This window comes from Strix aluco, chromosome 1 (assembly GCF_031877795.1).
Source record: "Strix aluco isolate bStrAlu1 chromosome 1, bStrAlu1.hap1, whole genome shotgun sequence".
Taxonomy (NCBI): Eukaryota; Metazoa; Chordata; class Aves; order Strigiformes; family Strigidae; genus Strix; species Strix aluco.
The window spans coordinates 156,270,484-156,296,913 of NC_133931.1; the positions used below are offsets into that span (position 1 = coordinate 156,270,484).

Sequence of the window (26,430 nt, forward strand, 5' to 3'; positions counted from 1 at the left end):
ATGGTCTTCAAGGTCTTTTCCAACCTAGATGATTCTGTGAATTTTATTTTGCTCTTCTTTTCTCTGTATAACTCGATATGCACAGCAGAGCACATTATCTCTGCACATTTTTTGTTAGAAGAGATGTAGCATGGATCTGGCCTGCAACACTGAGCTGCAGACAAACCTTACGACATATGTCAGCATTTGACAAGCTTTGGGCTTCAATAAGGACAGAAGCCGTGCTTCCTCAAAGGAAAGGATGGTTTTCTGAGGCGGCTGGTTGGTTAAGTTTCCGTCACCTTTTCACCGTGATGCCAATCACGCTGGGATTTCCTGGGGCTAATCTCTGTAAATGTAAGGACCGTGCTACCAGAAGACACAGGAGCTTAAGCAGAATCTAGGCCAACGACAGCTAATCAGTCTCCCTGCTCGTTTTGATTGCTTCATTATAATCTGGGGGTGTCCACATTTAAAGGGAAGAGCCCCCCCACTCCCCGCGGGGCACAGCGTGGGGCACCCGCACTCCGCCCGGCCTCTGAACCCAGCGCCCTTGCACCATGGCCGGGCCGGGGCGTGGCGCAGCCCAGCCAACAGCGGCGGGAGGGGGGTACCGGGACCCTCCCGGAGGCGCCGCGTCGCGCCCCGCACCCTTAATTAAACTCAAAATTAAGCTCAAAACCACGCGCCGCCGCGTCACCGAGGGGACTGCGGATTAGCCCCGCCCCCCGGACAGGCCCCGCCCCCCTCCGGCGCCGGGCCCCGCCCCGCCAGTCCCTGGGGCCTGCGGCGGTGCGTGGCTGCGGTGCGGGCCCTCTCCCGGGCCGGAGCGGCGCGCCCAGGGTAAGCGTTGCCGCCGCCTCTCGCCCGGCAGCGGGGAGCGAGGGGAAGGGACGAGGGGAGGGAGAGACGCCGAGAGGGGTGCGGGGCGCGCTGCTGGCAGAGGGGCGGCCCGGCCTGGCCGCGCCTTGGGCGGGAGCCGGCGCCCCGGGGAGGAGGCCGCGGCTGAGGGGAGCGGCGTGAGGGCGGCCCGGGCGGGCAGCGCGCGGCGCCGCCGCCGTTGCGGCCTCCCCCTCCTTCCCCTCCCTCCCTCCCTCCCGCGCCGGTGCCGCCGCTCTTCTTGGGGAGGGGGCGGGGTGTCGGCCCGCCCCGTTCGGGCCGCTGTGCTCCCCCGGTACCGCGCCCGCTCTCCTGCTGCGGCGGTGGGGAGGGAGAAACGGCGCTTGGCGGGGGTGGGGAGAGATGGAGGAGGAGGAGGAGGAAGGCGGTCACGTGCCGGGAGGCGGCCGGGGCGGGGCGGGGGTCCCCTCACCGGGTGGGGGGGTGCCCGCGGGGGCTGGGGGGATGCTCAGCGGCAGGGCTGTAGTGCTGCCGCTCCTGCGCCCCGGCCTCCCGCACGCCCGGCACCTCTTCTCCTGGCCGACCTGCAGGCGGGGGGAGGATTGTTTTTCCCTCTCTTTCTGAGGTCCTAGTTCAGCAAAGAACATCTTCACGGAGGTACAGTGACCTGTTTGTCCTGCTGATAACGGTGTGAAACAAACCAGGGCGTGCAGTCCGCTGGTTTCCATCGTGGGAAAATGTTATGCTGAGGTTTAATTTTAGCGTTGGACTGAATTTAGGCAACTTTGGAGAGGCACTGCCCGATTTCAGCACCGGAATTAAAAGCGGGTCATTCATTCTTGAAATGTAGGGGTTTGCATATACCTTAAGGATTACACTGGCACGTCTGCAGAGCGAGCTGGTTAAGCTTACAGCAGTTTGATCAGCAGTAGCAGTTAAAGTTACTCATTGATGAAGTGCTAACTGTGAGTCAGTTCCCAATTTCGTGGTAGTCAGGTGTAAGTACAGTGATCGACTTTAACATGGAAAATATTCACCACAAATACTAAACTTGAAGAAAGAGGCTTTTTAAAAAAAAGTCATGTTAGTGTGCTTAGAGGTACAAGGCCATCATGGTATTTCTGCAGTGTTGGCAGTACTTTATTATGCATGTATGTCATCTTGGCTTTTATAACGTGGTGTGGGATTGTGTCGAGCAGTAATTGCTATGAGAGCTGTCATTTTGTTCTGGAAATCCTAGTGTTTTGGGGGATTGTTAGTCAATCCAACCTTGTGAGAAGGCTCATTTCTATTTATAAGCCAATAGGGTTGTTATTATTTTTAGTAGATGTTTTTCATCAGCTTTGCAGTTTTAAGTAGGCCAGATGCAGAGTGATTGGGTTTTTGTTTGTTGATAGTGTTCAGGGCCAGATACTTTGGGTAAAATGCACCAGTGGCCCTGCTGATATGACAGAGATCCTTAACTTTATTTTTCTGTTATTTGCGTGTTACTCTTTCAGGATGAATGTTGTTCTTTATAGGCTTGGTATGTCAAGAAAGAAATAGTTGACCCTTTCAGAAATGCTGAAATTTGTGAATTACTAAACTCTTGGTTCAGATGGATTAGATGTTCTTTTTGGTGCATTTGGGTGAGAATGTGGATTTCTTGACATGATGCATTCCAGTTTTCATAAATTCTCAAGTGTTTAGCCATGAGTTTTTCAAAATGAGTTTAGCACAATTGTTCTAGGCCTTCATTTACATGAAAGAATGTATTTAGACTACCATTTTAAACTTCATCAGACCATCCTAGTTAAACATGTTTTAATAACAGTATTTGTTGAAATGTTTTACAGGGCCAAACCTAATTTCTAGTGAGGGAGGATTAATGGATTTCATTCAGTAAATTCAGTCAGCAAGCACAATATTATCAGTGCTTTTGCAGAAGAAAATGGTGATGTGGTAATGGTAAATCACACCTGTGACAGCAGAGACTGTGCTTTCACATGGTTAGCCAGCAGCATCCAGCAACTTAGCTGAGTCACTTAAGCAACACATCTGTGATCCTTTAAAATGTTCTCTAATTTAACTGTATCTGCTAAAAATCTGTTCTTAATTTGAAAGCCTTAGTGATCCTGTTAGAAGATAACTTATGTATTATCTCTCTGCCTCTCTGTTAAATTCAATTAGGAGTAAGATCAAAAATGAAAGTGTGAAAAAAAATCTTAAAGATTATAAAGTAAAGAACCAAACAAATGACTTGGAATGACATCACACTTTTCATGTTAAGATCAGCTACTCGGTCATCAGCCAAAGCTCTGAAACAGCATCACTTCAGACATCAGGGCTTAATTTCTATCTAGCATTGACAGAAAAACTAAATGAATTATGTGGAGGTGTGTTGGAATAAGTATTTTATGCTGATGGTTCAGATGTAGATCTTTGCTAAAATTTGCTGCTACTTGGACTGTGTAATTGTTTGCTTACAATACCCTTAAAGTCTTGTAAGGAGAAAAATGGAGGTAATGTGTAAAACGTGATACTTCCTTTTGTATAGAAGTTAACAGTGAAAAATCTTACAAAAGTTTATCCTGTATTCTAAAATGGATGTCAGCTTCTTAAAATACTGTATTTCTAAGAGCTCTGAAGAATTTCCAGGGCATGAGTTTGCCTGGAGAAAATTTTCGCACCATTTTGTTGAATAGTTTTTGAGGGGGTGATGGAATCCTGAGTGTTTCCCACTAGTACATAAAATGACTGACATATTTCAGGAAGAGTCCCACAATTCTGTGCTAGCAAAAGAAGAGCTTTTCTTGTCCAGGTAGTATCTGGCTGGCAGCCCTGGGGTATATGTTTGCTGTTGAATTGGAGAAAACAAAGAAAAAAAGTGTATGAGTATCCTACATAACAAACCAGTATCATGTTTGATATTCGAGGCAATCATTAAGATGTTTGGTCTCCTTAAAGAATTGTATTTGGTATTTAGAGAAATGCTGGCATGATAATATAGATATACTTTTGATACCCAAAAGGTTTATTTGGACTCCAGTTGTTTTAACTATGGGAAACTGAATGGATTATAATCCCTTGTTGCTTAGTATTTAGTACTTAGTGGAGTAAAAATTGCAGTGAAATCTTTATTTCTGTGAGTTTATGTTGGGTGGGCTACAAAGTCAGCTTCAGAGGGCCGGTAACAGATGTGAAGAGGAGTTAAGACCAGATTTGGCAGAGATTTTTTGTCTTTGCTCTGTCTTTGTGCCACTTCCCCTTTATGTCCACTTCTTCTCCCTCCCTGTTTTTTGCAAGAAGTCACTGGATTTCTTAAAATTTTTTTATTGCATACAACTATTGCATGTTACTGCCATGTGTACATGTACATAAATCATACAAAAATACTGTATGCATACGTTAATATAACTGTGGGAAGCTGATTGCATCTAACCTTAAATTCCTGGAGCAGTTTCAGGTCTTTGGCAAGACTAGTCTAGAACATCTGAACCAAAGAAGAGGTGGTGTTTTATTTTTAAGAGAATAATAACTTAGTTTTGATAATTAATTAAATAAGTGAATACTATTGATTGGAACATATTGGTCTCAAACGGGGCGATGTGTCGTCAATTCTGTAACTGAAATACTTGTTCTTTGTATGGTCTAAGGGTGTAACAGTGATAAAATGCACAGGCTTCAGTTTTGTACTTTGAAGTGGTTAAATATCTTAGGTACAGCTGAGATCTGAGGCACACCTTCGGAAGGTGCATCCTTTTTGTATGTTAGTTTTTAGTATTTTTCTTAAAATAGAATATAGTTGCATATTTAATATCTCACTCTCGATTAAACCAAAGCAGAACTCCACACATTTTGAGTTCTGGCAATGTGTGTTTTCAAGTGTGTCATGAAGTCAGCATGGAGTATATTTTCAAAGTCACTTTGGTTTGTTTAACTCTGAAGAACTGTTCTTTCACATGCTGCTTCTCGTGTCTGGTTTGAGCATACTCGTATGCAGGCACAAAGTCTTCCTTCCTCATTTTAGAAGTAAAAAGTCTGAACCCAGAGGGGAAAGTGGCAATGGAGATAAGAGTAAGGTAATGCCAATACCAAATTTACAAGCTGTTTACTGTCCCATTTTCTCAGCCCTTGTAGAGCAAGAAGTGAAAGTGGAGTGACTGTGAAGGACAGCAGCGTTCTGCAGGACACTGTTCAGTATCAGGGCTTCTTCAGCTGCCAGGAAAAATTAGTCCAAGGTTGGAGCACTTTGATTTGACTTTCTGAATCTGTGAGTCTCACTCTTGGGATGGTGGAAGGTGACATTGCTGTTCCCTCAGATGTCCTACTGACCCAAAAGATAGACTTACTTTTTTTCTTTCTCCTTTTAGCTTGCAAACTATGTCCTGCACTCTTCAGCACGTTCTTCCAATGTTCTGAGAAAAATACTGTTCAGTACAAATGTGCGATTTGTGCAACTGCCCTGTTAATTTTGTTAGATCCCCATTAAAGCATAGGAAATTGAGGAAACACCTTTCTCAAGGAAACTTAAAAACAAACTGGTGGGTTATTTTTTTTACAGGGAGGAGTTATCTAAATATTTTTCAAATACAGTTCTTAAGTAAATATCATGACTGTAGAATTGTGTAATCATTTTGCAGAAAGTAGGACTTAAACCTCATGTGAAAGAAATAATAAGAATTGGGCAAAACAAAATAACATTAATTTGCTAGCAAAAGCACAAATACTTGTGTTTCCGCTTGCTTTCTAACCAAGGCAAGTTAATTGCTCCCCTTGCTTTGTTTTTGTCTGACACCTAGCCATCTGCTTGGTGGCATACCTTTCAAAATCTTGGTGAGAAGTTATTTCAGGGCTCATTGGTATGAAACCAGATGTACATTATAAATATAAGAGTAATTTGTATGCCGTACAAACTGTACTCAAGCATATTTTGTGTATTCATTTTGCATGTTGGATGAGAACTGTTCTTTTGGCCTCAGGGATAGGTAAGAGCTGCTACTTCAGGGTCAAGCAGAGCTACTCTAGTTCTGAATGCTCGGGTAAAGCCAAACTCTTTGTAAGGAGTTCTCTCCTGGATGCTAAGTCTTGCCCTGCCCCTCTGACGGGAAGTCTTCACAGTCTTTAAATGTGTTGCATATTTGTAACTTGTAATTCCTGCTGCGTTGCTTAATTGAAAATCTAGAGTATTGCCAAAAAGTTACACACAGTATCTTGTGCTTATGTTCAGGGAATTTTGTGGGCGTGCATCAGTTTCAATTTTTCAGTCGTATTTTGCTTAAAGTCTCTAGTGCGTGTTGAATGCAACACTACTGGAATGGTTTTTTTTCAGTAAATAACTAGCTAGGAAGTCAGTCTAGAGGATAGACTGTAAGATAAGGTGTATCTTTAACTGCGTAACTAGGTGAAATCTCTGTTGGAGTAGGCATTGTGGAGCTGATTTTACTCTTACAGACAGAATAGGAAGATGTGCTTTACTACTTTGCAGGAATTTTATGAGAATAAAGCTGAAGAGGAGAGGAAGGGGAGCCACAGGAGACAAATGAATGGTAAAGGAAATACAATCCTGTGCAAGTCAGGAGCAACGAAGGACAGACTTTTTGGTTGAAGGAAGACTTTCTTTGGACTGAACAGTTATTGGACTAGGTATCTGTGGTACCATGTTTTTAGCATTAGGCTTCTTCAGCTCTGGTACCTTCATGTTGGTGTATAATAATTAGTCTCACTGTTCAGAGCCTGGGCCTCTTGGTGCAGTGTGCAGCCATGAGTTTTAAGTTGTGCCTGCTCCTCAGACACAACCCACTTAATATTGATTTGAAGCAATTGATTTTAATTCTGCAAATGGTGGTTCTGTGTTTGGGCCTTTTGATGATAAAATGTGACCTGAATGTTAACTAGAATGCCACATCAATGAAAATTACATATCTTTCCTATTTTAGTCTCCTTTCCAAATGTTAACTGCTGATCTTTTAGCTTGCATTTGATTATTTTGTAGTCCTCTATTATTTAGTAGCTTTTAGTTTTGGATGAGCATGTCCAGTACCATGGTGTACCTAATTACATAGTTCAAAAATTTCTGCCTCCCTATTTTAAAACTAGATTTCATAAAACCAGTGCATTTTTGTGGACTTTGTGCTTTACCTGGAATAGGAACACCGGTAGAGAAAGGATGCAGAGTAGTCTTAAACTTCCAAATATGCTGTGAAGTAATTAATAGGAAAACAGATTGGGTCAATTTGAGTAAGTATGGCATCAAATATTTTTGGTTTTGTCCAATTCAGGATTCAGATGCTGTGTTTCTGATCTACCATGTCAAGGAGTAAGCAGGGTTATAAACTCTGCGGTGCATCACTCATTAGGCAACTTCTCATGACTATAAAAGCTACTGCTTAGAGGTGGTCCTCTAAACCTCTGAGTATTGTTGGCAATCAGAGTTATGCCAGTAAGATCTCACAACGAGTCTTAGCTAGTTTGCTGAAACTGAAAGTTCAGGAAAGGCTGGACCTGCCTTAAAGTAATTGCAGGTTAATTTTTGTGATAGCAAGTCTTTTTTTTTTTTTTCCCTATGGCTTCCTTTCATGCCTGAATTTTGGCTAACCGATACATTCAGCTGAGTTTGAGTCTTAAAGTAGTGACTGATGGAGCCAGACTGATCTCAGTAGCAGCAGGGAGCACAGCCAGGGGCAGCTTGGGAGGCTTGAGTTGAACCGTAGGAAACCTCTGTGGAAGTTAGTGCAGCACTAACACATGTTACCCAGAGAAACTGTTAGAGGTTTTCAAGACTTAGCTGTTGAGAGCCTCAACTGATGAAGTGTAAGCACTGGTCAAGTCCAGCACCAGTCCTGCTTTCGGGAGGAGCTTGGACTAGATGACCTCCAAAGGTCCCTTCCAACCAACATTTCTGTGATTCTGTGGCTACACAAATTACTGAGTTTTCATTCTCTTCATTTTTTATAACTGTGTGCCTGCTTGTTATCTCTAGACTAATGTTTTGTGGTAGTGAAATTCAAGGGCTTTATAATATTGGTTCTTGTTTAGCTAAAACTTAAATTTGCAAGATGGAGATATTTACATCTGGAGATATTTCCATTTTCCAAAATCTGTACTTTCAAGATCAGGCTATAATACCAAGCAACTGAATCAGCTTTGAAATTAAGACGGTATATTTCCCCAAATGTGTGCTCTGTATATTTTTTTAAAATATTTCCTCATGTTTAGTAAGGAACACTTGTTTCCAACAGAACATTACTTCAGACTGAGAAGTATTTTTAAAGGCATTGAAACTTGAAATGCTGCTGAGGCAATGATGTGTTACAGCTAGAGACAGAAGGAGTGCATCTTGGAAAGGATTTAGGTGCCCTTCAGGAAAGGGAGCAAAGACTATCAGGGGTCACTAGTAATGTGTTCTCTACAAGCACATTTCATGAAAATTAGTTCTTTCAGTTATATAAACAGAAGAGGGAGAGAGTGTGTCAGCAGAATGGTTTTGGTTATTTTATGAGAATGGTATAAAAAAATGTGTCCAGGTAAGCTGTGAAGGCAGTCTCCAGCTCTCTGGGATTTTTTTTTTTTTTTCCCAATTTACAGTTAGCATTACCTCAACTTCACAGAAGTTGGGTTTATCTGTGTTGGCTTTTAATCCAGGTTTATGCTGGGACTGTCAGAAAACACATTGGGAAAATTCTGCTAATACTCCTGCAGGTTAATACAGGTTTATACCAGATATTCTCAGTTTATTAGACTTTGTATATGCAGTGTACTAAAGCAGTCTTTACAGTTAATTGTATATTCTGTCCCAGGTGTTGGCTAGAGCAATTTGTGTCCATGCCTAGATGAAGAATGAAGTTGAATTTTGTTATGGTGGGAAAGCACATCAGTATCACACTTAGTTCCTAGACCCTGAGGTCTTTTGTTGCTTCCAGAGGATGCGTTTAGAACTCGGGTCCGGCATAGTTTGCTATGCTGACTGGGTAAATCTGGAGTATCTGTGACAGGCCGTCCACTGTGTGGTGGTACTGCCCACGCTGGGTCAGGGCTGGGATACTGCCCAGGGTCCTCCTCACTTAGCAAGTTCTGAGTTGGCAACTTTTCGACTTGAAGACCATTTTCCTGTAGGTATTATGTTGCCTGCTATGCTTATACATTGTTGTGTTTTATGTTACACAAATACATGTTAAAATTATCTGAAATTGTCTTTAAGTATAACTTAAATATTTGAATGTTAGGATTATAATACCAGTTACTGTATTAAGATCTGTCTTGTAAGGAATTTTGTTTTTACTATGCCACAATAGTGTGTTTCTAGAGACTAACAGGCAGTGTAAGCAGTAATGTGAGTCCTTTTATCAGAAAATAACTTATTTGGTAAGGAGAAGGAGAGGTAATGAACTGGCACGTTTTGTTTATCTCTATATGAGGAAACTTTTTGGCAAGGAAGTGCTTTATTTTTTTGTTTTGTTATGAATATTACTGCCCTTTATCAGCTTTCTCATCAGGAGAGACTTTAATACAGAAAACCTTGTAGGTTTGTCAATAGTTTACCGTATTGGCCATGTCATCCTATTTTACTAATTAAAAAAGATACATATATTTTCAGATTTTTTTTTTAACCTTCACAGAAAAGCTGTTTATGGTGGAAATTCTTGGGCGGTATTGTCAGAGACATATGTAAAAAGTATTCTAAGTTTTCAGTAGATTTCAGCAGCAATCGTGACACAGTATTTTGTTTGTGGTTACTTTATGAAAATAGGGTTTCTCTGATGTTTTAAACTAAAAGAGTGTTGCCTTTTCCTAAAACTACCTCCATGTGACACTTTCACTTTTGATTTTGCTGAGCTGTTGCTAGCCCTATGAGTAAGCTTTTTTTTTTAAATCACTTCTGTTGCCTCTTCTCAGTTACATTCTGCTGTGTGTTTTTTCCTTGGAAACAAAAAAAGTAACAGAAGTTGTGCTGGTGCTCATGTGTGATACATTAACATAGTAAACATAAAAATAATCTAAACCAAGGACAGTAGAATGGAAGAATAGGAGAAGTACCATTCTGATCCTGCATCTCTAAAACATGTAAAACTGACACATGCAATGTGTGCCATCTGCTTCTGTCAGTATGAGTGAAAATTATGGTGTTAATTATAAATGTAACCTGAAAATCATGCGCTAGCTCTCACCATGTATTACTGAAGTCTTCATCAGACTTTGAAGGCGGAGGAGGCGTGCAGTCCTAACCTTCCTAATTTTAATAAACTCCTTTACTTTTCACTTATTATACTAGTTAATATGATTAATAAGAGTGAAATCTTTGGTTCTCTAAGATAAGAATTGAAATCTAGTTCTCTGTTTGGAAGTCTCAGTTATAGCCATAACAATTAAGTTTAAAAAAATCCAAAAGCACCCATTTATTTTAAATTAGATAGATGCAAACTGTGCTTCTTTCCAGAAAAAAAAAACCAACCCTGTTGTTTATGGCTTTTAATAGGTCTGTACAGAAAACTTACTTAGCTAAATATTTTAGTGGTAGGAGTTGCGTGAAAGTGAATGCATGCAGTTATGAAGAAAAAGGATAAAATCTTACTTCTCTTGAAGTCAGGAGGAGCGAGGAGACAGTATATCACAATATACTAATGTGGATTCTTATCTTAGACTTTTTATTTGCCTCTTAAGTGTTTTAACATTTCAGTAAGCTTACAGGTTCTGTCATTTCACTTGCCTAGTAGATGAAGGGAAGGCAGTGGATGTAGTTTTTCTGGGTTTTACTAAGGCTTTTGGTGCTGTCCCTCACAGTATCCTTCTGGACAAGTTGTCCAACTGCGAGATGAGCAGGTACATGGTGAGCTGGGTGAAGAACAGGCTGAAGGGGAGGGCTGAAAGGGTGGCACTGAATCGGGCTACATCTGGCTGGAGACCAGTCACCAGCGCTGTTCCTCAGGGCACAATTCTAGGGCCAGTTCTGTTCAATGTATGTGTCAAGGATTTGGATGCAGGAGTTAAATGCACCATTAACAAGTTTGCTCCCTAAACTGGGAGGTGCTGTTGCCACTCTCAAGGGACAAGAGGCCTTGCAGAATGGGTCTAGATAGATTGGCAAATCGGGCAATGATTAACGGGATGAAACTGAACAAGAACAAATGCTGGATTCTGTACCTGGGATGGAGTAATGCTGGACATATATAAACTGGGAGAGGAGTGGCTGGAGAGCAGCCCCACAGAAAGGGGTCTGGGGGTGCTGGTTGACAGCAGGCTCAGCAGGAGTCAGGAGTGTGTGCCCTGGCAGCCAAGGGGGCAAACCACATCCTGGGGTGCATCAAACCCAGCATAGCCAGCTGGTCAAAAGAGGGGATTATTCCAGTGTATTTAGCATTGGTGTGGCCTCACCTTGAGTACTGTGTGCAGTTCTGAGCCCCGTGATTTAAAAAGAATGTTAAGGTCCTTGAACGTGTCCAGAGGAGGGCACCAAAGCTGGTGCAGGGGCTGGCAGGCATGTCCTCTGAGGAGTGGCTGAGGACATGGGGTCTGTCTAGTTTGAGAGGAGGAGTCTGAGGGGTGACCTCACTGCTCTCTACAGCTTCCTGAGGAGGGGAATGGGAGAGGTGCTGATCTCTCCTCCCTGGTACCCAGTGCCAGGATATGTGGGAATGGCTCAGACCTGCGTCCTTCAGGGGAGATTTGGACTTGATATGAGGAAACATTTCTGTACTGGAAGGGTGGTCAAACCCTGGAACAGGCTTCCTGGAGAGGTGGTTGCTGCCCCGTGACTGTCAGTGTTTAAGAGGTATTTATTTGGACAATGCCCTTAATACCATCTTTAACTTTTGTTCAGTCCTGAAGTGGTCAGGCAGTTGGACTAGATGGTCCTTGTAGGTCCCTTCCAGCTGAATGATTCTATTCTATTCGATTCTCTCGCGCTCATTATGAGTTGAGTAACTATGAGACTGTTATTTGCCGGAAATGCCGGGGGTTTTTCAGCTCCAAAAACACTTTCAAGGACACATAACACAAAGCATACAAGTGGAAACAGGATTTTATTTTGTTTTTCTGACTCTGTTTCAGAGCCGATGCTCCCCAGCATTAACACAATGTGCAAGTGTAGCCAGGAGCAGGCTGATGCAATCCTCAGTTTAGCTTGAAAAAACATCACTTGAAGTCTGGCAGGGGAAAGCCAGAGAGCTACAGAAAGTCACAAATCCCCTACATCTTGTGGAGAGCCGTGTGCTGTTGAGACTGCATGGGGAATGCCGGGTTCTGGCTCACTCACACGTCTCTTGTGACAAGGAGTTAATGGCACAGTTAGTATCCAGCACGGTTGCTATGAACTCCACCTCTCCGGGCCACTTTGCCCGTAGTGTTTCTTGCAATATCATGAATTACGGGCCGCGCGTCTTCCTGGTGAACGTCCTTCACCCAGGCGCAGCAGGGAATGAACATGCCGGTCTGTAAACTTCATTCCTTCATAGGACATACTTTATTTTGACCACACATCCTTCCTGAAGCTGCCATATAGAATAACCCAAACAATGGGAGTGCCTGGAGCCGAAAGAAAGGGTGCCAGCTGAACCCAGCCTCCTTCGAGGCAGAGGCAGACACGGGGTCAACCCACAGATGATACAACAATCCTGAAAATCTGTAACTGATATTGAAAAAGCAAAAATGAACTATAAGATAGTAACCTTTGCCAGAAACAGGAAAGCAGATAACTGGCTGATGCACAAAGAAGACTCCTTCTAGAATAAACTCAAAAGCATTAAGAATGTGACTTTCTTTGGTAATGAATTTCTTTCTATGAATTTATATTTTGGCATTGAAAACAAAGCCCAAACACTCTCACACCTCCTAGTTTATAATTATTTTTTCTCTTTAGTTAGTAATTTTTTTTCTCTTTTAGCCTTTGAGAAGAAAGGACTCTAACCAATGTCCTGTATCGCTTAGGATGCAGAAACTCAATATGGCAGCATGAATACAGGCCAAGCAGTCGCTGTTTCCCGAAGAGCGAGAATAAGGATCAGTGCCAATCACACTTGAAAGAAGAAGAGGTGCTGTGATATTTTCGGAAGTATGACATGTGTCGATGACAGGCACACTTTTTACCTTCCCAAACTTGCTCCGCTGTGCTTCCTGGCCAGTGATGCATGAGAAGTGCTCTCGTGCCTGCCCGGTGCTTGTATCGCATGTGGGAGAGCCTGAAAGGGGCAGCTCCGGATGGGGCAGCAAGCCTGGAGCCCTTGCAAGCACAGGCTGCTGTGCACGAGCAAGAACCCCCGGGGAAATGGAGCCAAGGGAAGAGCAGAGTCGCTCCTGCTACAAGCTTGCCAGGGAGAGGCAGGGCACAAGGGGGGCCTTGGAGGGGCAAGAGCCGCAGGCAAGAACCGAGCGAAAGGGCTCAGAGGAGCCCTGACAAGGGGCTGTGCTCAGTGCTACAGAGGACAAGCAGCAACCCCCGGGGGGCACCCTTGGGGCCCACCCTGGGAGTCTAGAGAGCTTCCTCCCCCCGGATGCGGGGCACGAGGGCCACCTTCGTGGAGCAGGAGCAGCAGGCACCTGGCCAGCATGGCCCAAAGGAGCCCTGGCCAGGGGCCGTGCTCAGCGCTGCAGAGGAAGGCAAAAAACCCCTGTGGACACTCGCTAGCCCACCGTGGGGGAAAAAAAAGCCTTCCTCCCCCCAGCTGCAGGGCACGAGAGGCCATCTTCGTGGTGCACGAGCAGCAGGCAGTAACACGGCCAAAAGGGACTGGAGCAGCTCTGGCAAGTGGTCATGCTCAGTGCTGCAGAGGAAGGCAAAAAACCCCCGGGGACCAGTGCCAATGTGCCCCGGGGGAAAATTCCTTCCTGACCCCAGCAATGGCGATCGGCTATTCCCTGAGCAGGTGAGCAAGACCTGCCTCCTCGTCCCACAGGCTGGTCACGCCTCCCAGGAGATGCCCGAGCCCTGTTCTCCCTCACCCTGGAGCCATCTCAGGGGCTTCCGAGAGTGGCCAAAGGCCCCTGGCCTGATTGACCTTGGGGGCAAGAATCTCTCCTGTGCCTGTCTAGCGGCTGCTCCAAGGCACTGGGACCCCCGGCAACATCCCTGCATCCCATTTCTTACGGCTGCTGCCCCTGGCTCCGCAGGGGATGAGGACGGTGAGCTCTGCAGTGCTCCTCAAGAAGGCATTCCCTTGGGCTGGCCACGGCTACCCAGATGAAAAGGCCTGATAGCCTCAGGTACCTCCAGGGGTTGGTGGTTCTTCTCATCTCCTGAGGGGTTTGTGTCTGTTCCCTGAAGGCTTGAAGCAGGATTTCCATCCATTGGATGAGATTTGAAGATGGCCCTGCCAGGTGCTGGCCTTGCAGCAGAGAACCTCCAGGTGCCTCCTTCAGCCGCTGGTCTTCCTCCCTCAGCCCCCACCCAGTAATCCCACCCTCCCCTCAAGGATCTCCTCTTGGATGTCTTCGGGCTGCCCCGGGGCAGCTCTGGCAGCGGGACACTGCCGCAGGGCACTGTGACTGTTGCGTTGCCGGGGGTGGCATTGTGACATGGGGGTGACTGACAGGGCCCCCCATGTGCAGCCCCACCCACCGCCCTCCACCCAGCACGCTTCAGAGGAAGCCTTTGGGGTGCTGGCCCCGAGGCAGTCGCTGTGCCCAGGAGGCCCAGGGGCTGTCCCTGCCCTTGGAGGTCACGCTCTGCGCCCAGCTGCTGGGTGTCACTGACGCATCCTCTGCCACTCGGCTCCAAGGACAAACCCAGGGCTGTTACTGTTCTCTCAGGTCATGGCAGAAACCAGCTCTGCAGCCCAGAGACCCTCCCCTATTAGCTGTCCCCTCTCTGCCACAGAGCTAAGGGCCATGAGGCCGCGCAGCAAGGAGGACCAGGGACACAAATCCTTTTCTGGGGGATAACAGGGGATGGTTTTGACAGCTGCAGCCGGGAGGAAAGCCACAGTGCAACCAGAGCCATAGGCTGGGACAGACAGTGCCAACACACCATCATGGAAATAAAACAGGCTTTGAAAGACAAGTGAGTGGAAGTGACACAGGTGTGGTGGAAAGGTTGGTCGTTTGCAGACCTCGAACTTTGGGATGTCCAAAGCACAGCCAGGCAAACCATGACTTGTCTACATGGCAAAATTAGCCCATTGCTGCTGCTGTCATCACATCCCCTTTTCCCACTGAAACCAAGCTGTGCAGTTGGCCGTGTTGATATGGAATAAGAAAACACGCTTCAGCCACAGGGTAAAACTTCCACAGCTCATTTGTGACTTCCCCCTTTCTGAGAGTTATTTCTCTACCTCATCGAAGACCCTGGCAAATTATTTTGTCCTTTAGGATTTTGTATTCGAGTACCAAAAGAGTAAGGAAGGTCGTATTATTGTAATTTTGTATGTTTGTGCCAAAACTCATCTGTACATTCAGGTAAAAAAGGGCGTTTGTACCATATACATTTACTTGATTGTGATGCCAGAGGTGGAAGAAATGGTTTAGTTCCCTCTGCATGAACTTTGCGGGGACGTAGAGACCATGCATGACTTCCTCACCATTCCAAGGGGCATTTGCTTCTACTCAGTTTATGGTGAGGTCTGCTTCTTGGAAAGAAGTCCTGAATTGTTTTTTCTTCTTTATCATATTTTTCCTTACACTTCAAGAGCTCTTTTCCTCCTTCGGCCTTCATCCTTGATATCTTTCTCAGCCTTTGTCTTGCTCCTTCTTGTTCTTGTCATCTTCTGTAGGTCCTCCATGCCCCTAATCAACTGCTTAGTCTTTGTTTGCTTACATTCTAGACAGAATTTGTCTTTCCTGAACCCAAGTAATGAGAAATGCCCATAGTGGTACAGGTGAGTGCTCACCAGGGCTTTGCAGAGGGCTTGTGAAAATATTCCTGTGGAAGTACCTTGCCTGACACACAAGAATGCATTTGCTTCTATCAGATCTGTGGCTCATAGTCACCCGGTGACCTACTGGTGCCTCCAGGAACATTTGCCTGCTCTGATGTTTCCGAACTGGAGCAGAAACTCATGGTGCTCCCCACCTAACATTGTGTTACCTACTTCCACCCTGCAGTTCTTCACACAGGGCTTATTGATGTAGGAGATACCTCTTCCGTCAGAGCTTCCGCTGGTAGGGAGTAGGGGGACCGTAGAATTCTACTGTGAGATACAGCTTTTTTGGGTTCATGGATGCCATGAAATCCAGAGTGAGATGTGCCCAGTGAATATATCTTTTAGAGAAGGCGGAAAGCCTACATATCTTGATGGTTTTCTGCAATCTAAATTGAAAAGACCTGACCATGAACCTCACCGTTTCATACATTTGATTACAGAAAAGCGTGAAGGGTGGAGCCTGAGAGGTGTGTTAAGGGCTTTCACCCATCAGTGGCCTGGTGGCGTCCTGCTCCATGCAGTCAGGACCTGCAGATCCAGCCCTCCACGGGGTGGGCTCTGAACATGAAGCTGGTGGTGTCAGTCCAGTCACTTTCAAAACAGATGTCTGCCTCCCAGGGAAGAAAATAACCACAGCTGGCAATAACTGAGCTTCCATTTTGGAAGGTTCATGGGAGAAAGTGCCAAATCAGCGCAGACCCTGGAAAAGCTACAGGAAACACTGGTGGGTCAGTGTGACGCAGTTCGTGGCACTGCTGTCTGTGGGGGTATGCTTTACTCCTGCTGGCTTTTAAAATGAATTCTGCAGGCATTTAGTGAAGAGGAAGGTTGTTGCTGGTAATGCTGATATGGGTAAGGAGGTGTCTGGTCGGGTGGCCATCCAACACTAGAAGGCAACTGCCTCTCTTTAAGAGTCCCTTAAGACACACCTGTAAGACAGCTGCCGAGAAGGACTGAAGATTTTGCTTTTTATACACCCCCTGAATCCACCTGAGGATGTTGGTGTGATGAAATTACTGATTATGTTCTTCAGATACAAAGGATCTTCTATTTTTTTTAATTAATGGAAGAAAGTATGGAAAACAATCTTCTAGCACATGCTTTGTGATTAATCTATGTGCAAAACTGGTGCAACGAGTACAGAAAGCTGCCAGGCTATGTCTGTTCAGTTAAAGAGTCTCAGCATTTTGATGCCAGCTCGGTGTGACGAGACAGGCCCTCGCGTGTGTCCGAACGTGGATCTGATGGATCAGCAGGCAGAGCAAGGCTAGAGACAAATCCCTTGCCAGGAGTGCCTCCTGGCCAGAGGGCTTTGTGGCAAAAGACAGTCCGTCAGTAGCAAGGATCTCAGATTGTATGGCATTTATAAGCCAAAACCGATGTTTTGAGTTATACTTGAAAACGAACTGGTAGCCAGTGCATCTTAAAACCATGCTTTCCTCTTTACAAAGGGCCCCACAAGGCAAATGATTGCTGAACTATAGCACATCCTGAAATAATTAGCTTTAGCTGTAGTAATTGCATTCCCATATAGTGCTGTACCTAGCAACAATCCAGGCTGGAAGTATCAAATTCCTAGATAATTGCACTGACTGCCACAACCAAAAAAAAAAAAAAGATCACATCTTTCAGCCAGTGTGGATGGAAATTCTTTTGGAAGTGCAGGTGTTACTTGGCTTTTTCCCTTCTTTAACAATTTCTTGGGTTTTCTTCTTTAAGTATGGCCACTGATGGCCTGATCTGGGGTTTGTATCTCACCCCAAATGTTTTCCTAGGAAGGCCTGTGGCACAGCAGGGCACTTTGCTGTCGGGATTTTCAGGACAAAGTGCGGGCTGTTTACAGCACTCGAGTGCAATGATTCTGCTCACACCCTCGGGTTCGGGTGACCCAAAGTTCATTGCAGCGCCTCAGACACCTGACCAAACACATGCCACATATGTCGCCCTCCTCTGAAGCCCTTTGACAGCCGTGTTTCAGGCAGCTGCTGTAGAAATAAAGGAGGGAGCTTTAAAGATGTATTGTGCTTGGCTGCCCTTGCCTGGTGCTTTTGGCTGGCTGGGACACGACTCGCCGTGGAGGCAATATCCAACATTTCCTTCTGCTCTTAAAAGATCCTCCAGAGAGGGAGATTTCGTTAGGGAGCGACATGTCTGACATCACGCGAGTGCTGTTCTAATGGAGACAATATTAGCCCCAATCTTTGAAGCGCGATAGCACTTTGCTCCTGTGGCTTCGTTTTTGCAACTGCCTGTTTTGCAAGTCCAGCTTGGGTGGCTGGTGTGATGGGAAAGGCAGCAGGTGCAAGGGAACGTGTCCTGCCTTGCTTCATTCTGGACTTCTCCCTCTGATTATTTCTCCTGAAGTTTCTCACGGGGACCATCTGTCCTTTTCATCCACATCTGTAGGAGTGAGGCTGTTGGAACAAGTAATCCCAAGGTCAATATCATTCTGGCAGCGTGAGCTCGCACAAGGTGGAAATTAAATGGAAGGGACTTAGGCGCTCTCAATGTCCAAATTCAGCAGCTCACGAAAACTTTTTTTCTTCTCAGTTCTTTTTTTCACTTGGTCTTTCATTGGTGTTTTTCTCCCATTCTCACCTACACAGAACATAAACGTTATAGATTCCTGAGTGGGATTTCCAGTCTGGGATGTCTCAGCTGGCAGAAAACAGGGAAAAATGTCATCAGTTTGGGTAAGCTTTCTCCCATGATAAGGGACACTGCCTGTTGCTCATAGTCTGCCCTGTGTATAAGCAAGCATGTTTGAAAAAAGTCCAGGGCAGATCCTGTGCTGGCATCAACCATCATCTTTCTTTGGAAATCTGCAGTGCTAAGTGTACACACAAGTAAAGAAACCCCATCCCTTTGACAGGACAAGGTTTGTAGGAGGAGGCAATATCTTTCATTAGCTCGATATGGTTGGAAAAAGCATCAAACTTTAGGCAAGAGCCCCTCTTCAAGCCCACAACAGAAGGAGCATCTTTCAAAGGTGTATGCCAGTTGAGAGTAGTTATTCAGAGTTCAGCCCTTCTTAGAAGTTGTGTTATTTATTGTCAGTGATTTAAGAAAATCTTAGGGTCAAATGTTACCGATGCAGACTGATGAACTTACTGTCCTGAGAAAGTTCACCTGTAAGAGAATGATCAGCGAATAAAGACACATTTTATTTGATGGGATGGAGATTCAGCTGAATAAAAATGGTTTTACTAATTAGGAATATAGCATTGTCTCTGATCTCCTTTGCTGTTAGCATCTGGCAGCCTGCAGCTGCTTAGGGCTAGGATGTGTAGTAACAACACAAACCTAAACGGTACTGCAAAATTAGTACCTCTCCTTTCATCTGGGATTTGCCTCCTTTGCTCTAGCTGTTTTGTTTAACGGCATTTGTGGGCAGAGGGCAAAATGTTGGCTCTGTGTAGAGGTGTGTGAGAGTCCTGTGGCAGGCCCAGCACAATCACTTTCTCTGGTGTGCAGAGACATGTGGGCTTCACCTTGAGATCTTTTAAGAAATTACTGATTACTTGTAGCCCTGTTGTGTTCAAAAAAAATACCTCGTTTGAGGTATTTTTCTGTCAAGGTTTCCTGGAGACGTGGTCAATGCCCCAGGCCTGTCAGTGTTTTAGAGACATTTGGACAATGCCCTTAATACCGTGCTTTAACTTTTTGGTCAGCCCTGAAGCGGTCAGGCAGTTGGACTAGATGATCCTTGTGGGTCCCTTCCAACTGAACCGAACTATTCTGTCCTATAGAATTGTGAGTCTGGTGGTACTAATTAAATTAATGGCAATTAGTCCTATTTTTGTTGCTGGAAGGGAGGACAGAGTAAGTGGCAGTTCTTCAGAACTTTTACTTACTTTTCAAAATGTTCTTTTCCTCAAAAAAGCAACATGAATCCTTGGGTATGGACAAGCCTTTATTAGAGGATGTTACGAGTTAAACATGTTTCTGCTCAATTTTACTGTGTACTGTACTGAAATATGTCTGTACATAGTGAATAGTTAAATGATACACTTTGAGTAGACAGGCATTTTAGATAACACGGATATTATCAAACTAACAGATAAATGTGATGCATAATGTTTAGTGGCTGGTATTTGAAACAGGTATAGAAATAATTGCAAAACAGTTTCTGACTGAAAATGTATATCAACATGGGATAGTTGGAGAGAAGCGGCTTCACTGGTGTTCTTAATGTGGAGTAAGTCTGCATTCATGTTCCTACTGTGAAGCTTCCTATTCCTTTCAGTACTGTAACTGTACAGGTGTGGGTTTTGTTAGGTTTTTTTTAAAGTAGAAACCTGATGCAAGTTCTGTTTAACTTCAAAGTTTGTCCACTTGCCTAATGGTGTTTATGAATTCTAATTTGCACATGACTGAGAGGAAGGGAGGGAGCACGTGTTACAGAGTTGAGAGACTAGTACTTACTGGGAAAAGTCACTGCATGAATCCTGACACCTCTCACCCAAAGCTGAGTAAACAAAACAGTGAGAATAAGAAGTAGTGAAGGTGCTCAGTTGTAAATCTACTTGTAAAGATCTTGAAACAGGCACAAGTGCAGTACAATTTCTGTCTTTATTCCGGTTAATGATGAAACTGATTAGCTCAGTCTCATATTGCCACTTAATTTCTCTGGTCCTGTGTTCTCTGCTAACACCTCTTTAAAGGAGATTAGGCCCAGCAAAAGCGCTGTCAGCTTTCCTGGTTCCTTGGCTTACAACTGAGATCTAAAAGACGTATACCTTGGCTTGGCTTTGGAAGGCCATGGGCAGGAGCAGGATGGCAGTAGCCTGCCTGTGCTTGTTCCTGGCTTTGTGCTTGGTTTGGCTCACACCTGCATCTCAGAATGAGATGGTGATTGATGCCATCTTGGTTTGCCTCTGATACCTTGTTCCCTGCAGGCCGAGACTCAGCTGGCAAGGTAGCTTCTGTCTCAGTGCAGGTCTGCTACCGTTCTCATGACATAGCCCAAGAAAAGCGGACTTTGAACTACCTGAAGGCTGTTACGTGTGACCTGATGTAGACGCTGGCCATCTCTGGCTGGCCTGCCTCTTCCTCGGCTGTGATGTGGGTGTACTGGCAACTCCCTGCCCCACCTTTCCTTTTCCCCCGTGTCCTTGTATCCTCATGTTTGCCTAGCAGTGTGTTACGGATCCCCTGTCTGCTTTTCCTGTTGGGCTTTGGCTGACTATTCTTGCAGACTTGGAGTTGAAACACTGTTGGAATAGAAGAGTGGGAAAGGCTTATCTTTCTGTTTTGCTGTTAACTGAAAGACAGCTGACACAGGAAGAGACAAAATTTTGTTCTTGAATTTCAAAAAGCTATTCCCCCAGCATTACAGTAGCTTGTCTGATGTGATTTGTATTGCAGGATGTATAGCTTAATCTTCTAAGTATTTTGCAGAAAATTAAATTTTCTCTGCATTTCCTTGAAACTTTTATGACCTTCTTAGTCAATTTCTTCCAGAAACTCTAATTGGAAAAAGGTTCTCATGGAGTAATATAGTGAATCATACATCAAACTGCTTCAGTTTTATAAGAAATTTAATCTGAAATATTTTTTTTGAAAGCCTTGTAGTCAGGGGAGACTTAAGGTAATTTCATTGCCCGTTAACCACTGGGTTGCATACAGGCTTTTCGGAGACACCCTGTCTGGCCATGTAAGTTGTCATAGCTGAATTTATCTATAGAGCAAATAGCAGTGTATTTGCTCTATAGAATGATTACCACAGTATCCGGGGGTTTTAATGGACTTTTAATCTTTTGGTTGTGTCACTTCTGGATGTGCTGGTAGCTAACCACCATTTTTCAGGAATTGTGTGTGGAACTTCCTTAAGTTGTTTTCCTATTGAGAGCATTTAAATGCGAATTGGAAACCTTAAAAGATGCACAGCATCGTGCCTTTTATTAATTCCCATTTAATGATCTCACTCTAACAACATGGAGAATGAAGCCTTCTAAATCTAGATGGTGCTCCCTTATTCCCACTGGTCTAACTGAACATTAATTCTCTTGTTTCACAAATCCTCTGAGAGATGAAGCGAGCCTAGAAATATCTTATTTTAGAAACGATTTTTAGAGCCTACTTGCAAATTCTCTTGTCAGTTTAGCAGAAAGAGAACTGACACGGTAAGATGAAAATACCTACTGGAATTCTGGGGTTTTGGTGACTAATGTGTTTTGGTTTTGTTTGTTTGTTTAGAAATTCTTCCTATATGGATCAGCCTTCTAGTGATGGTGAAACTGGAAGACCACCACTCTAAGCAAACCCAGGATGAATCGAGTGCCAGGTGATGCAGAAAATGCTCACAGTAGCAGTGTGGAGTCCTGTCCTTCCTTGCGGGATGTCCACTCCATCAACCCAGCGCAGCTGATGGCAAGGATTGAGTCATATGAAGGCAGAGAGAAGAAAGGCATATCAGATGTCAGAAGGACTTTCTGTTTGTTTGTTACATTTGATCTCTTATTCATAACCTTGCTCTGGATAATAGAATTAAATGTGAGTTGTTTCTTCAGTACCCTTTGACTTTTATTTATTCACTTCAGGAATCGTTAATAAGTTGCTCTTTCCTATCCCAAATTATATGCTATTTGTACCTATTTAAATTAAAGCAGCTTCTTACTTTCAAGCTTTCATGAGCATAGTATCAACTGCATCTACTTTTACTCATTAGGATACATGATTTATTATCTTCTTATCATTAAACCGTTTGATGTTTCTGTAGTCTGTGAACCATGCTGAAGAAACCATTGGAAATCCAGTGAACTTTTCAGGCAGTGAGTAAACAAAAATGTTACTGTACATCTTTGAATTTGGCAAGAAGTGTGAATTTGAACAGGATTTGAGAGTTTGCCTTCTGAGTAACTCAAAGTCAGTGATATTTCACTGAGGTGTTAGTCCCTGGAAAGACTTCAATGACCAAAACCTTTCTTTTGCTGTCATGTATTTTCTTTGAGACAAACTTAGTTTGAGACAAACTTGGTCGTACATTGTGTATGGCAGGGTGCATTTAAGCCACATAAACTACTACAGTTGCCACCTTTTAACTCCAACACTTGTAATTTGGAAAACAAGGCAGTTGTCCTGAAATTTCCAGAAAGCAATAGGATAGCTGATTTGTTACTATTTCATAAGTAGCATCCTAGTTCTTGAGCTGAGTTTTAAGCTATAATCTGAAGTATGCATTTAAGAAAGGACACACAGGAAAAATGGGAGGAATCCCTTTCCTAGACAAGATCTTGAGTAAACATTTTCTGTCAGCATTCCTTTACAAGATAAATAACCTTGGTTATTGATCTGACGTTATGAAGTTTCAGGAGCTGCCTGTTCAAGTAGCATTGACACAGTGAAAAATACACTTTCTAATTTAATTTGAGAAAGCAGACTTTACTTGCCTGAATGTTGTCGTTCTGGGACTAGACTTCCGTCATCTGTCTAGTTTGAAAGGCTTGTATCCAGTGCATGAAGTTAGCTTGGCTCGGAAAAGCAGCATAGTATTCTGACGCGTTTCCTTTTTTAGGCCAGTTTCTCAACAGCTTGTTCAACTAAGAGGTGCAGAGTCTGGGTTTGTATCTCTTGTTGAGGATTCAGAGCACAGATTTTCATATTGCTTCTCTCAGAATATTTAAGACTCTGTATAGAAAATGCTACTAACTCATGTCTCATTTTGAATGCTGCATCATTAACGGACCTCAAGATCCTAGGAGTTTTCTTTGTGAAAAGCTTTGTTTTAAGGAGAACATATTATGGAGTCCTATACCACCAAGTGTCAGCAAGAATGAAAACCATTTCTTTGTCTTCAGAATTCATAAAATTAGAAGCCATCATTTGATATATGGGATCTGACACATGATTAGGTTTTTTTGATCTGTTTTTTAAATTAAGTTTTGTTCATTGGGAAGTCAAATAGCACTGCATTAGGACAGTCTGTCACTGGTACATAAATAGTGGGACTTCAGAATTGCTGCCACAGTTCCTGTAAGTATTGTTTTCCCTTTGTTGCTGTTATCAAGTGTGCTTAGATGTAATTTATTTTTTTAAATTCTTCAGGGAGGAGCTCTATGGCAGTTTCAGCAAACCCTAAATCAAGGCTGTTGTGGTTCTCTGTCCATCCTTAAGTTAACATGGTGCTCCTGCAGCCAGTGAACAGCTTGGAGAGGGGCCAAGTTGATCTTCCTTGTTTATGCCGGAAACAGATGATCACACCTGATGCATTAGAGCAACCAAGGAGAAGCTATGTTTAGAAAGTCCTTTGTCAGGTAGCCATTGAGGGGAGGGAGAGAAGAAGAAATAGAAGAAATTTGGAGTTGGCGTGAATAGTCTCAGGAAAACACTGTCCAGCAGTGTAGTTGGGAAGTGTGCAAGTGTCTAGACTGCATTGCTGTGAGATGGTGAGCATATGTTGTTGGTGTGCTTTGGTACCTCCTTTCTTTGAAAGGATGACAGTAATCAAACTCGGTATTAAAGCCTTCTGTTGGTGGTGTTTTCCAGTGCTTTACACAAGTATTTCATGTAGTGCTTAATTACTGAATTTAGTATTACAAACGAGGATATGGACATAAAGGTTTTTCGCTCCCAACTAAGATATATATCCCTCTCACTCTCTGTCCTAATACATCAATGATTTTCTTACTAACCCAGTCTGAACAGGAAAGTGACACTGTTTGAACAGGAGTCCTTCCACTGGAAAGAAACACAGTGGCAAAGAAAGATACAATTTTGAATCCCCTCAAGCAGATGAAAGACTTAAACTTGGGCGTTAGTTATTTGTGGGAGAATGATCTAATACTTGCAGCTTCTGTGTCTTTTACAGTGGGTTTTTTTGCTCAGCTCTCTTTAACCAAATAGTACGTATGCTGATAAGGAAGAAATCTGGAGTGTGAATTCAGTTACTGTTTTGTTTCCTATTTGCTAATGTGACTAACTAGAGCTAGTTTCAGGGTGGCTTTTTTATCAGCTGTTTTGATCCTCCTTATGAGACGTAAATTGCTCTGTGAATTTGTGTAACAAACCTTACATTTAAACATTTCTTCTTCTCTCAACTTGTTTGCTTTTATTTTGGGACAGTCTGAAATGTAGCTTGCATAGGCCAGGTGGTAATCCTAAATGTTTTCACTTTGAAAATTGTGTATAATCATGAAAAATAAGGACATTGATTTTGAAATTGACATTATTAGCATATATATCCTCTGTGCTTAGTTTAATGATCTTTTTGTACACCAGTGGGGAATTATTAATTTCACCCTTCAGAATTGTGTGTATTTTGGCTTCAGTACCTTCTGTTCTAAAGCTGTGCTTGTTGTTTCTTCGTAGGTAAAAGGAGGCATTGAGACTACCTTAGAGAAAGAAGTCCTACAATATGACTACTCTTCTTCATATTTTGATATATTTGTAAGTGTTCTTTAAAAAAAAAAAAAAGAAAAAAGAAAAAAGCAGCAAACGTATTGTTTTCCCACATTCCTCCTTCCACAGATGTTCCCTAGTTTGAGTCCTGTGAAAGGGTTGATCTTGATAATTTAAACCAGAAGGATTTGTGCAAAGTTTCACCTGTCTAGGGGTTGCCCAGTCCTGCTTTGGGAGCAGGCTCATGGAGCCTGTGGGTAGAGATGCTTAGCCACATTAATTGCATCTTCTACTTTGGGGGGCGTGAAAAAGCAGATGAAAAAAAACACCAACCTCCATCAAGAACGTGAGACTGATGTAACAAAGATAATTCGTTAAGAGGACAAGAACAGTAGTCCTCCAGCTATAAAATCATTTCGTTTAAACCAACATTTTTGTCCTTCCACAGAAATAAGTCAGCTGCAGTGAGGAAAGACTTGTTCCCAGGTTGGCCTGTATAGGTCAGGTTTTTTTCAGATTTCTGTGGTTTAACTCAAACAGATTTTTTTAACATTGTAGTAAAATAGATGACAAAATATAATTCTCCTTTGCTCTGTATAAGCACCTTGGGCTAGTGGGAGGAACTCTACTGAAATAGGAAATCTCCCTGTCTTTTAGCAACACTGTAGCTCTGTAGTTGCCCTGCATTTTACACTGCATGGACCGAATTACTGATTTGAAAGTAAAAGCTGTTTCTTTATGGTTATTCTAAAGGGCTCCATGTTTTTGCAAGATTATTAGTTCTGCCAGATCTTGCTTGCCTGGCAGAGATGAGTTGGTTTGGTATCAGTCATTTTATACTGATGACTGTATCCACAACCTCTCTTTGAAACTGGTGTAAAAACCCATCCTTGCTTCTGCATTGGGCCATTTGCTGTGTCAAATGAAATGAGGTACTGGATACACAATTTTCTTAAGCTAGCAAATTCTGCTACTTCTCCCTTTCTCTCATTATTTTGCTGGCACGTTTCTCTCCATGATATACCTTACTGCATAAAGCAAAAAATGTTGCCTGTAAATGTTGATGCTCTGGAAAGTATTTTGCCCTGTAGTTGAACCAAGGGTTAAAAACATGTCATGCAAAATAATAGACTTATTCCCTGGGAAAAGACTAGGTCATTGAATTCTGCAAAATGTTTTGTGGCCTTATGCAGGATTTCTTCTGTTACTGCTACACATCACAGCAACATGTATATTTGCATAAGATGAAATGGGTTCATTACACCTCTGGCCATGTCTGTCCTTGATTTCTGTTTATTTTTAAGCATTTGTCTCATATTTTTGAGGTCCTGAACACATGTTTTAAAACAAATTGCAGGCAGTCTAATATCAAAGAATAAACAGGGAAATTGAGGGTTAGGGTCCTTGCATCAGAAATCTCGTCTTTCTGCTATTGATTTAATTT

The 26,430-nt window shown here is 43.4% G+C and overlaps 1 protein-coding gene across 10 annotated transcripts in view; it reads left to right on the forward strand.

Moving 5' to 3' along the window:
• The first annotated feature begins 735 nt into the window (after positions 1 to 735).
• The window catches only part of STARD3NL (STARD3 N-terminal like), a 34,816-nt gene continuing 9,121 nt past the window's right edge, over positions 736 to 26,430 (forward strand). For 5 of the 10 annotated variants that reach the window (XM_074841589.1, XM_074841648.1, XM_074841628.1 and 2 more), the window contains exons 1-3: positions 736 to 822; positions 21,846 to 22,142; positions 24,957 to 25,034. In XM_074841589.1, coding sequence (XP_074697690.1) covers positions 21,918 to 22,142; positions 24,957 to 25,034 — 303 coding nt within the window. In that variant the 5' untranslated portion in view covers positions 736 to 822; positions 21,846 to 21,917. Of the gene's footprint in view, positions 823 to 4,929; positions 5,040 to 12,676; positions 12,845 to 13,555; positions 14,136 to 16,350; positions 16,372 to 21,845; positions 22,143 to 24,956; positions 25,035 to 26,430 lie in introns of those variants that run through there. The other 5 variants (XM_074841599.1, XM_074841590.1, XM_074841608.1 and 2 more) reach the window with 5 other exon arrangements.